General features: G+C 45.1%; 2 protein-coding genes across 3 annotated transcripts in view; one reads left to right on the top strand and one right to left on the bottom strand.

Moving 5' to 3' along the window:
- NADK2 (NAD kinase 2, mitochondrial) overlaps positions 1-12,902 on the top strand; it is a 298,406-nt gene that overhangs the window by 99,416 nt on the left and 186,088 nt on the right. The window lies entirely within an intron of this gene.
- The window catches only part of MRPS15 (mitochondrial ribosomal protein S15), a 111,747-nt gene continuing 106,661 nt past the window's right edge, over positions 7,817-12,902 (bottom strand). For both annotated transcript variants that reach the window (XM_063961025.1, XM_063961029.1), the window contains exon 8: positions 7,817-8,149. In XM_063961025.1, coding sequence (XP_063817095.1) covers positions 8,042-8,149 — 108 coding nt within the window. In that variant the 3' untranslated portion in view covers positions 7,817-8,041. The remainder of the gene's footprint in view (positions 8,150-12,902) is intronic.

The following is a 12,902-nucleotide window of genomic DNA, read 5'->3' as shown; positions in this document are numbered from 1 at the left end:
TGTGCATAGGTCATCATCATTCCAGTCACAGTGGTATCTGGTATCTATCTAGTATTATCTAATTCCAGACATTACTGCCGTCTAGTTCCAGATATATTACTGGCATATAATTCCACACATTAAAAAATGGAGAACAAAAATGTGGAGGGTAAAATAGGGAAAGATCAAGATCCACTTCCACCTAGTGCTGAAGCTGCTGCCACTAGTCATGGCAGAGACAATGAAATGCCATCAACGTCGTCTGCCAAGGCCGATGCCCAATGTCATAGTAAAGAGCATGTAAAATCCAAAAAACAAAAGTTCAGTAAAATGACCCAAAAATCAGTCAGTCAGCTTCACATGAGGATGGAAGCACTCAACCTCCCACTAGAAAAATAAAGAGAGTTAAGCTGGCAAAAGCACAGTAAAGAACTGTGCGTTCTTCTAAATCACAAATCCCCAAGGAAAGTCCAATTGTGTCGGTTGCGATGCCTGACCTTCCCAACACTGGACGGGAAGAGGTGGCTCCTTTCACCATTTGCACACCCCTTGCAAGTGCTGGAAGGAGCACCCACAGTACAGTTCCTGATATTCAAATTGAAGATGTCACTGTTGAAGTACACCAGGATGAGGATATGGGTGTTGCTGGCGCTGAGGATGAAATTGACAAGGAGGATTCTGATGGAGAGGTGGTTTGTTTAAGTCAGGCACCCGGGGAGACACCTGTTGTCCGTAGGATTCATAAGGCCATTGACATGCCTGGTCAAAATACAAAAAAAAAAATCACCTCTTCTGTGTGGAATTATTTCAACAGAAATGCGGACAACTGGTGTTAAGCCGTGTGTTGCCTTTGTCAAGCTGTAATAAGTAGGGGTAAGGATGTTAACCACCTAGGAACATCCTCCCTTATACGTCACCTGGAGCGCATTCATCAGAAGTCATTGACAAGTTCAAAAACTTTGGGTGACAGCGGAAGTAGTCCACTGACAACTAAATCCCTTCCTCTTGTAACCAAGCTCCTGCAAACCACACCACCAAGTCCCTCAGTGTCAATTTCCTCCTTAGACAGGAAAGCCAATAGTCCTGCAGGCCATGTCACTGGCAAGTCTGACGAGTCCTCTCCTGCCTGGGATTCCTCTGATGCATCCTTGAGTGTAACGCCTACTGCTGCTGGCGCTGCTGTTGGGAGTCGATCATCCCAGAGGGGAAGTCGGAATACCACTTGTACTACTTCCAGTAAGCAATTGACTGTCCAACAGTCCTTTTTTGCGCGGAAGATGAAATATCACAGCAGTCATCCTGTTGCAAAGCGGATAACTCAGGCCTTGACAGCTGTGTTGGTGTTAGACGTGCGGCCGGTATCCGCCATTAGTTCACAGGGACTTAGAGAATTTCTTGAGGTAGTGTGTCCCCGGTACCAAATACCATCTAGGTTACACTTCTCTAGGCAGGCGATACAGAGAATTTACACAGACGTCAGAAAAAGAGTCACCAGTGTCCTAAAAAATGCAGTTGTACCCAATGTACACTTAACCACTGACATGTGGATAAGTGGAGCAGGGCAGACTAAGGACTATATGACTGTGACAGCCCACTGGGTAGATGCATTGCCTCCCGCAGCAAGAACAGCAGCAGCGGCACCAGTAGCAGCATCTCGCAAACGCCAACTCGTTCCTAGGCAGGCTACGCTTTGTATCACCGCTTTCCATAAGAGGCACACAGCTGACAACCTCTTACGGAAACTGAGGAACATCAGCGCAGATTGGCTTGCCCCAATTGGACTCTCCTGGGAATTTGCGACATCGGACAACGCCACCAATATTGTACGTGCATTACATGTGGGCAAATTCCAGTACGTCCCATGTTTTGCACATACAATGAATTTGGTGGTGCAGAATTTTTTTAAAAACGACAGGGGCGTGCAAGAGATGCTGTCGGTGGCCCGAAGAATTGCAGGCCACTTTCGGCATTCAGCCACCGCGTGCCGAAGACTGGAGCACCAGCAAACACTCCTGAACATTCCCCGTCATCAGCTGAAGCAAGAGGTGGTAACGAGGTGGAATTCAACCCTCTATATGCTTCAGAGGATGGAGGAGCAGCAAAAGGCCATTCAAGCCTATACATCTGCCTACGATATAGGCAAAGGAGGGGGAATGCACCTGACTCAAGTGCAGTGGAGAATGATTTCAACGTTGTGCAAGGTTCTGCAACCCTTTGAACTTGCCACACGTGAAGTCAGTTCAGACACTGCCAGCCTGAGTCAGGTCATGCCCCTCATCAGGCTTTTGCAGAAGCAACTGGAGAGATTGAAGGAGGAGCTAACACGGAGCGATTCCGCTAGGCATGTGGGACTTGTGGATGGAGCCCTTCATTCCATTAACCAGGATTCACGGGTAGTCAATCTGTTGAAATCAGAGCACTACATTTTGGCCACAGTGCTCGATCCTAGGTTGTCTCTCTCTTTCCGGCAGACACAAGTCTGCAGATGTTCAAAGACCTGCTCGTGAGACACTTGTCAAGTCAAGCGGAACGTGACCCGTCAACAGCTCCTCCATTTCCTACTGCCACTGGAGCTGCCAGAAAAAGGATCAAATTTCCAAAACCACCCGCTGGCGGTGATGCAGAGCAGTCAGGAGCAAAAACTGACATCTGGTCCGGACTGAGGAACCTGCCAACGATTACGGACATGTCGTCTACTGTCACTGCATATGATTCTGTCACCATTGAAAGAATGGTGGAGGATTATATGAGTGACAGCATCCAAGTATGCATGTCAGACAGTCCGTACGTATACTGGCAGGAAAGAGGCAATTTGGAGGCCCTTGCACAAACTGGCTTTATTTTACCTAAGTTGCCCCCCCTCCAGTGTGTACTCCGAAAGATTGTTTAGTGCAGCCGGTCACCTTGTCAGCGATCGGCGTACGTGGTTAATTCCACAAAATGTAGAGATGATGTTCATCAAAATGAATTATAATCAATTTCTCCGTGGAGACATTTACCAGCAATTGTCTCCAGAAAGTACACAGGGACCTGTGATGGTGGATTCCAGTGGGGACGAATTAATACTCTGTGAGGAGGGGGATGTACACAGTGAAAGGGGTGAGGAATCGGAGGATGATGATGAGGTCGACATCTTGCCTCTGTAGAGCCAGTTTGTGCAAGGAGAGATTCATTGCTTCTTTTTTGGTGGGGGCCCAAACCAACCAGTCATTTCAGCCAGTCGTGTGGCAGACCCTGTCGCTGAAATTATGGGTTTGTTAAAGTGTGCATGTCCTGTTTATACAACATAAGGGTGGGAAGGAGGGCCCAAGGACAATTCCATCTTGCACCTCTTTTTTTATTTATCTTTGTATCATGTGATGTTTGGGGCCACTTTTTTTAAGTGCCATCCTGTCTGACACTGCAGTACCACTCCTAGATGGGCCAGGTGTTTGTGCCGGCCACTTGGGTCGCTTAGCTTAGTCATCCAGCGACCTCGGTGCAAATTTTAGAACTAAAAATAATATTGTGAGGTGTTCAGAATAGACTTGAAATGAGTGGAAATTATAGTTATTGGTGGTTAATAATACTATGGGATCAAAATTACCCCCAAATTCTATGATTTAAGCTGCTTTTTGAGGGGTTTTTGAAAAAAAAACACCCAAATTCAAAACACACCCGAATCCGATAAAAAAATTTTTAAGGGAGGTTTTGCCAAAACGCGTCCGAATCCAAAACACTGCCGCAGAACCAAAACCAAAACCCGAAAAATGTCTGGTGCACATCACTAATATAATATATATATATATATATATATCTGCCACAGTTCTATTCTCCTCATACCTTGAAGAAGACACTCAGGTGGTGTTGAAACAAGTTGGTGAAAGGAGAATAACCTGGGACTTTGGACTGGCACTGTGACATCCGCATTATCTGGGGACGCCTGGTATATTCCAATTTATGCGCAATTGTCTACTTCTATTTGTAGACATTTTGAGCCAGTGAGAGTCCAATCTATCCAGTTTTATGTAGGTCAGTATTTTATTAAAGCGTTTGATAATATTGGGAGTCAATCTCATTTCTCTGAGAACATTGAATCCAAGTTTGTGTTTGAGAAATTGGGATTTATATTATCCAGGAGAAGCCGAGTTAATTATAACCACGCCTTATTGTCTACTCATCTGTGTAGACTATTTGAGCCGGTGAGAGTTCAATCCACCTGGATGAATGTGTGTGTGTGTGTGTGTGAATTTTAATAAAAGGTTTACACTATTGGGAGCATTTTTGTTTTTTTTCTGAGGTACCTGTATTTAAGCAAGAAAATTCTAAAAGGAGGAGAACGTGGAAGTTTCAGTTGCATTCAATCTCATTGTGTGGCTTGATTGTCTACTGATCTATGTAGACCAAGAAATCGGGTACGAATTTGAAGAGAAGTAGCATACAAAGTGTAAAAATTATAATAACAGTGTTAAACAATGATATTGCTTTATTCTTTTTTTCTGAGCTTTTTGTGAACCATTAATACTCTCTTATACCCCTTTCACACCGCAGCTTTAACCCGGTAAATTGCAGATTTTTTTAAACGGTTCTAGCTGAGATGTGAAAGGGCCACCTTGAATTTACCGTTTCCAAAATACTGGTATTTTGAAACGGTTAAAAAGCAGGGTCCTACCCGGTTCAGAACCGTTTCACTGTGCAGTGTGAAAGGCTCTGAAACAGTATTTCCAATCCACAGGAGGTGATAGGCAGTCTCCATGTGTGATGTCACCAGGCAGAAGCAGGAAGCTGGAGGAAAAACACATCAAACACATGAGAGTGGGTTTAGAAGCGTTTTCTTACTGCAAATATATTATACAACGGCAACTTGGAGTGATGAAGAGTTGAGGGAGCTGCTAAGAATCAGAGGGGATGAGGAAATCTGCAGACAAATAACTGGGACAGTCAAGGATGCACTCATATATAAAAACATGGTTAAAATGCTTCAAGCTGCTGGGTTCCATCGTACAACTATCCAAATTATTAATAATTAATTAATTATTAATAATGTGTGAGCCAGAAAAGTCCATTTATAATGACAACCACTGTTTTCTATGGGTGAAACGGGTTCAGTGTGAAAGGTACCAAAACGGTAATGAAATGGTAATATACTGGTTACAACATGCGATGTGAAGGGGGTTTAACTGCTCAGACCCGTTTTAAGAACCGTTTCAAAAGCAGGTTTTGCGATGTGAAAGCAGCATTAGAGAATCTGCATCTGAGGGATTGGTAATTTTTTGTTCTTTCTGTGTCCAATAAGTGTGGGTGTCACTTATCACTTAGTCCTAAGGCTGCGGGTTGGCGCAGTGATAGAACACACCATTGTTTTTCTGTCATATACTCCAATGTGTTGCCCACCTTGGTAATTTTGACATCTAGGTAATACACTGTAACCTATATGACAGTTCTGGTGAGAACACAGCATTGGATGCAGCATGCAGACCCACCAACACACTCTTCCTCGGTGATGGGTATAAAAGCATGGTGAGGTTTCTTTCTTATATATGCCCAGACAAAAGTACACACAATTTTTTTTACGGAAATGCTGGTACAATATGCCAAATCAAGTGTTGTCTTTCAACCTGGCCACCGCCTCTACTGCATGTTTTCATATATAAATATTTTCTTAGCCTGCAATGCCTCTGTCACGGCTGTGGTTATTTGTGAATCCGGACTAGGTCTGGTCTCTGAACTTGAGTGTTGTGGACAGAATTGCGCAGGCTTAAGATACGATCTCCTCATGCAGACGTGGCAGTTGGCGGAGGAACGTAGGAGAGGAAGTGACCAGCTATTTGGGAACTGAAACACTGGTGGTGTGAACCACCAGTGCAATAGGTAGCTGGATGGTCACTGAGATCGGAAAGTCTATGAAAACTAGCAGCAGGAATGCTGGGAGTCACCAGCAAACAGATCTGCAAAAGGTTGAGTGGAACAAGCATGTCAGGTTTTCCAGATGCTGGATGGAACCAGTGGAGTAGATTTGTAGAAGGCTGGGCAGAACAAGCACAGCAGGTTTTCCAGATGTCGGGAATGGCTTTCCGACAAGGCAGGTTTTCCAGATGTCGGGATTGGCTTTCCGACAAGGCAGGTTTTCCAGATGCTGGGAAGGAACCAGCAAGGCAGGATTGTAGAATGCTGGATGAAGACAGCAATGCAGGTTTTCTGGAATGCTGGATGGAACCAGCAGAGCAGGTTTGCTGTGAATGCTGGATGAAGACAGCAATGCAGGTTTTCTGGAATGCTGGATGAAGACAGCAATGCTTTCTAAATGTTGGGCGGAACCAACAAGGTAGGTGTTCAGAATGCTGGACGGAACCAGCAAGGCATAGATGCTGCAATGGAATGCAGAACAGTCTTTAGGTGCACTGGGGTGGCAAACCAGTGCACTTGGACACGCTGTGATGGAAATAGCGGTATGGCCCTTTAAGATCAGTCAGAGTCAGGTGGTGCTGTGATGGTATTAGCACTCTGTCTAATACAGCTGGAGATGCAGGAGCTCACTACAGAATGAGAGAAAACAAAGCACTGACACTTTGCCAGCGCTGGGACTTGGAACTTATACTCCTTGCTCACTGCTGACTGGATGAGGGATTCACATGATGAGGAAGTGATTCCAGATTGGGCCCAGGAAGGTCAGCTGACCAGGAACTGTTATGGCGATGTCCATAGCTGGTTTTGGAGGGAACTCTGTTGTGGTGTAGTTTGCAGAGATAGACAGTAATGGCCGCAGGCCTGAGAACACAAGGAGTTGTATCTGGTGACCACTTGACTTGTGGATGCTGGCACAGAAGCATATGACGGCATGAAGAGACTTGCCTAATTCAGCATTCACACAGAAGGTTAATCAACACAAGTGCAGCTCGTTAGCAAGTCTCACTTTCCAGATTTATTTTATTATTTATTACCAGTTATTTATATAGCGCTTTACAGAGATAGAGAACTCAGCACTTAGGGAACTCATGGTACTGATGAGCTGGTTTATCCCAGCCAGCAGAAAACACACAGGATACAGGACAGATGGCAGAGGTAAGTCACCAAATGATAGGATTTTAGTCAGGATGGTGAGAGCCTCACTTGTTTATGGCAGATCTGTAGTCACTATTTGGCAGAAATTACTGAAAGTCAAAATCTTGGAAGAGCGATGCATCAATGAGTAGATTTTGTTTACAAGTTAGTTATATTCCGTTTCTCAGTAATCGGAATGTAAGATTTTTTTTGCAGATTTAATATTTTCCAACACTTCCAGACCCCATCAACATGAACAAACAATTTACAACAAATCAACAAATATTTCAAAAAGATTTATCTCAGGGTCAAAAATATCAAAATTGGAGATAAAGAGTGATATGAAATGGGGCACACCGCAAGACAGACTGAAAACACATTAATACGTATATAATATATACAATGTCCTCCAGTCTAAAAAGACATGTTGCAAAATAGCAATTTGACACAATGCAAAATGTATTGTATTTTTTTTTGTGTAGTCAGATGATCACTATTTGCTGTTGTTTTCTATGTATATAACACGAGTGCAAGCTGTGCTCTATAGAAGATCCTATTATACTAGCAGAGGGCCAATTATATGATGGGTCACCCCAGTGTGACTCAACCGCAGCCCCTATTCTGACTGCTACTCATCTGATCCCTCCACCCATCAAACTTGCAGTCAGAATATACTAAAAAAAAAAAAAAAAAAAGATTCAGAGTTGTATTTATTTTTAGCTAATGCTAGATAGAACAATTGGAATTTATATATGAAGACTTAATTTTCACTGGCCCTTTAATCCCCAGCAATTTATTAATTCACAATCTTCCAGACTGTAACAAAATTAACATTTATTTTAGAACAATTTGGACAACAGCACAATCACGTGTGAAGTAGGTAAACCTTAAAGTCTATATTTAAATGCAAAAATACAGAGCTTTCATCCGTTGGTATAAGATGGGACAAGTATATAATCCAAGACACGCATCGGCACTTGATGAAAGCTTTGCAGAATGCTGTAGGTAGGTTTGCGCAGTGTAACAGAAATGCAGTGCCAATTCAGCTTTCCGCAGAAGGGAACACGTAAAGGGGAACTCTAGCATTCGGTCTATGGGTTTTCTTTTTAAATAGTCCTGCAGCCTTCAGCTTCTTCCCTTCTTGATATACCTGTTGAAAAAAACAAGTGCCGGCATGAAAAACATGCTAATTGATTTGTCAACAGTTAAAATACTGAAAATGCACAATACCAGCTTTGCCACATCGCTAAAAAGGATATGAAGAAGCCCTGAAAGAAGGTAACTAAAGTATAAAAGGAAATTGTATTTCATGTAAAGTGTATGTAACAACATGGCTGCTAAACTGTGTTCTGTAGTTAACTGTATACAGGAAAATGGGAGGAGAATTTATGTCCAGGGAATGGATAACGATCTCTTATCTCGTACCAGTCATAAATGTTTGGGGGTAAAAAACTGCATCTTTCACTTTCAGAAACAACTATACCTGGTCAAGCTAGGTCAGGAAGAATACATTCTAGTAGAATTTCACCTCTAAAGATGAAAGGAAATTTTGGGGTATATTTACTAAAGTCCCGATTTTGACCGAGTTGGTGTTTTTTCTTCAAAGTGTCATCTCGGGAATTTACTAAACACAAATCTCGGCAGTGATGAGGGCATTCGTATTTTTTTGGAAGGCAAACAAAAAAAAAAAAAAAGATTTTACTCACCGGTAAATCTATTTCTCGTAGTCCGTAGTGGATGCTGGGAACTCCGTAAGGACCATGGGGAATAGCGGCTCCGCAGGAGACTGGGCACAACTAAAGAAAGCTTTAGGTCACCTGGTGTGCACTGGCTCCTCCCACTATGACCCTCCTCCAAGCCTCAGTTAGGACACTGTGCCCGGACGAGCTGACATAATAAGGAAGGATTTTGAATCCCAGGTAAGACTCATACCAGCCACACCAATCACACCGTATAACTCGTGATACTATACCCAGTTAACAGTATGAATATAACCGAGCCTCTCAACAGATGGCTCGACAATAACCCTTTAGTTAGGCAATAACTATATACAAGTATTGCAGACAATCCGCACTTGGGATGGGCGCCCAGCATCCACTACGGACTACGAGAAATAGATTTACCGGTGAGTAAAATCTTATTTTCTCTGACGTCCTAGTGGATGCTGGGAACTCCGTAAGGACCATGGGGATTATACCAAAGCTCCCAAACGGGCGGGAGAGTGCGGATGACTCTGCAGCACCGAATGAGAGAACTCCAGGTCCTCCTCAGCCAGGGTATCAATTTTGTAGAATTTAGCAAACGTGTTTGCCCCTGACCAAGTTGCAGCTCGGCAAAGTTGGAAAGCCGAGACCCCTCGGGCAGCTGCCCAAGATGAGCCCACCTTCCTTGTGGAATGGGCTTTTACAGATTTTGGCTGCGGTAGTCCAGCCGCAGAATGCGCCAGCTGAATTGTGCTACAAATCCAGCGAGCAATAGTCTGCTTAGAAGCAGGAGCACCCAGTTTGCTGGGTGCATACAGGATAAACAGCGAGTCAGTTCTCCTGACTCTAGCCGTCCTGGAAACATAATTTTTCAAGGCCCTGACTACGTCCAGTAACCTGGAATCCTCCAAGTCCCTAGTAGCCGCAGGCACTACAATAGGTTGGTTCAAGTGAAAAGCTGATACCACCTTAGGGAGAAACTGGGGACGAGTCCTCAATTCTGCCCTATCCATATGGAAAATCAGATAAGGACTTTTATATGACAAAGCCGCCAATTCTGATACACGCCTGGCCGAAGCCAAGGCTAATAACATGACCACTTTCCGCGTGAGATATTTTAGATCCACGGTTTTTAGTGGCTCACACCAATGTGATTTTAAGAAACTCAACACCACGTTGAGAACCCAAGGTGCCACTGGAGGCACAACCGGGGGCTGAATATGCAGCACTCCTTTTACAATGTCTGAACTTCAGGTACTGAAGCTAGTTCTTTCTGGAAGAAAATCGACAGAGCCGAGATCTGTACCTTAATGGAGCCTAATTTTAGGCCCATAGACACTCCTGCTTGTAGGAAATGCAGAAATCGACCTAGTTGAAATTCCTCTGTTGGGGCCTTTTTTGGCCTCACACCAAGCAACATATTTTCGCCATATGCGGTGATAATGTTTTGCAGTTACATCTTTCCTGGCTTGAATCAGCGTAGGAATGACTTCCTCCGGAATGCCCTTTTCCTTTAGGATCCGGCGTTCAACCGCCATGCCGTCAAAACGTAGCCGCGGTAAGTCTTGGAACAGACAGGGCCCCTGCTGCCGCAGGTCCTGTCTGAGCGGCAGAGGCCATGGGTCCTCTGATATAATTTCTTGAAGTTCTGGGTACCAAGCTCTTCTTGGCCAATCCGGAACCACGAGTATCGTTCTTACTCCTCGCCTTCCTATTATTCTCAGTACCTTTTGTATGAGAGGCAGAGGAGGGAACACATAAACCGACTGGTACACCCACGGTGTTACCAGAGCGTCCACAGCTATCGCCTGAGGGTCCCTTGACCTGGCGCAATATCTTTTATAGCTTTTTGTTGAGGCGGGACGCCATCATGTCCACCTGTGGCCTTTCCCAATGGTGTACAATCCTTTGGAAGACTTCTGGATGAAATCCCCACTCTCCCGGGTGGAGGTCGTGTCTGCTGAGAAGATCTTCTTCCCAGTCGTCCACTCCGGGAATGAACACTGCTGACAGTGTTAACACATGATTTTCCGCCCATCGGAGAATCCTTGTGGCTTCTGCCATCGCCATCCTGCTTCTTGTGCCGCCCCGTTGGTTTACATGGGCGACTGCCGTGATGTTGTCTGATTGGATCAGTACCGGCTGGTTTTGAAGCAGAGGCCTTGCCTGACTCAGGGCATTGTAAATGGCCCTCAGTTCCAGAATATTTATGTGTAGGGAAGTCACCTGACTTGACCAAAGTCCCTGGAAGTTTCTTCCCTGTGTGACTGCCCCCCAGCCTCAAAGGCTGGTATCCATGGTCACTAGGACCTAGTCCTGTATGCCGAACCTGCGGCCCTCTTGAAGATGGGCACTCTGCAGCCACCACAGTAGAGATACCCTGGTCCTTGAAGACAGGGTTATCAGCCGATGCATCTGAAGATGTGATCCGGACCACTTGTCCAACAGGTCCCACTGAAAAGTTCTTGCATGGAACCTACCGAATGGGATTGCTTCGTAGGAAGCTACCATTTTTCCCAGGACTCGCGTGCAATGATGCACCGATACCTGTTTTGGCTTCAGGAGGTCTCTGACTAGAGATGACAGCTCCTTGGCTTTCTCCTCCGGGAGAAACACTTATTTCTGTTCTGTGTCCAGAACCATCCCCAGGAACAGTAGACGTGTCGTAGGAACCAGCTGTGACTTTGGACTGTTTAGAATCCAACCGTGCTGTTGTAGCACTTTCCAAAATAGTGCTACCCCGACTAGCAACTGCTCCTTGGACCTTGCCCTTATAAGGAGATTGTCCAAGTACGGGATAATTAAAACTCCCTTTTTTCGAAGGAGTATCATCATTTCGGCCATTACCTTGGTAAACACCCTCGGTGCCATGTACAGTCCAAACGGCAGTGTCTGGACTTGGTAATGGTAATCCTGTACCACAAATCTGAGGTACTCCTGGCGAGGATGGTAAATGGGGACATGCAGGTAAGCATCCTTGATGTCCCGGGATCCCATGTAATCCCCCTCGTCCAGGCTTGCAATAACCGCCCTGAGCGATTCCATCTTGAACTTGAATTTTTTTTTTTTTTTGTATGTGTTCAAGGATTTTAAATATAAAATGGGTCACACCGAACCATGCGGTTTCGGTACCCCAAACCGTGTGGAATAGTAACCCCGTCCTTGTTGAAGTAGGGGCACCTTGAGTATTACCTGCTGGGAATACAGCTTATTAATTGCCTCTAGCGCAGCCTCCCTGCCTGAGGGAGTTGTCGGCAAGGCATATTTGAGGAAACGGCGGGGGGGAGACATCTCGAATTCCAGCTTGTACCCCTGAAATACTACTTGAATGAAACAGGGATCCACCTGTGAGCGAGCCCACTGATCGCTGAAATTTTTGAGACGGCCCCCCACCGTACCTGGCTACACCTGTGGAGCCCCCGCGTCATGCTGTGGACTCAGAGGAAGTGAGAGAAGAATTTTGATTCTGGGAACAGGCTGACTGGTGCAGCTTTTTCCCTCTTCCCATGTCTCTGTACAGAAAGGAAGCGCCTTTGACCCGCTTGCTTTTCTGAAGCCTAAAGGACTGTACCTGATAATACAGTGCTTTCTTAGTCTGTGAGGAAACCTGAGGTAAAAATATTTCTTCCCAGCTGTTGCTGTGGATACGAGGTCCCAGAGACCATCCCCAAATAATTCCTCACCCTTATAAGGCAGAATCTCTATGCGCCTTTTAAAGTCAGCATCACCTGTCCAGTGACAGGTCTCTAATACCCTCCTGACAGAATGGACATTACATTCATTTTGGATGCCAGCCGGCAAAATATCCCTCTGTGCATCCCTCATATATAAGACGACGTCTTTAATATGTTCTTATGTTTGACAGGGTCACCGACCACGCTGCAGCAGCACGATCTGCAGGTCTCAGTCTAGTACCTGAGTGTGTAAATACAGACTTCAGGATAGCCTCCTGCTTTTTATCAACAGGTACCTTCAAAGTGGCCGTTCCTAAAACGGCAGTGCCACCTTTTTTGACAACCGTGTGAGCGCCTTATCCACCCTAGGGGATATCTCCCAGCGTAATTTATCCTCCGGCGGGAAAGGGTACGCCATCAGTAACTTTTTAGAAATTACCAGTTTCTTATCGGGGGGAACACACGCTTTTCACACACTTCATTCATTCATCTGATGGGGGAACAAAACACTGCCTGCTTTTTCTCC

This window comes from Pseudophryne corroboree, chromosome 1 (genome assembly GCF_028390025.1).
Source record: "Pseudophryne corroboree isolate aPseCor3 chromosome 1, aPseCor3.hap2, whole genome shotgun sequence".
Lineage (NCBI taxonomy): Eukaryota > Metazoa > Chordata > Amphibia > Anura > Myobatrachidae > Pseudophryne > Pseudophryne corroboree.
This window is presented reverse-complemented; position numbering and strand designations above follow the sequence as displayed.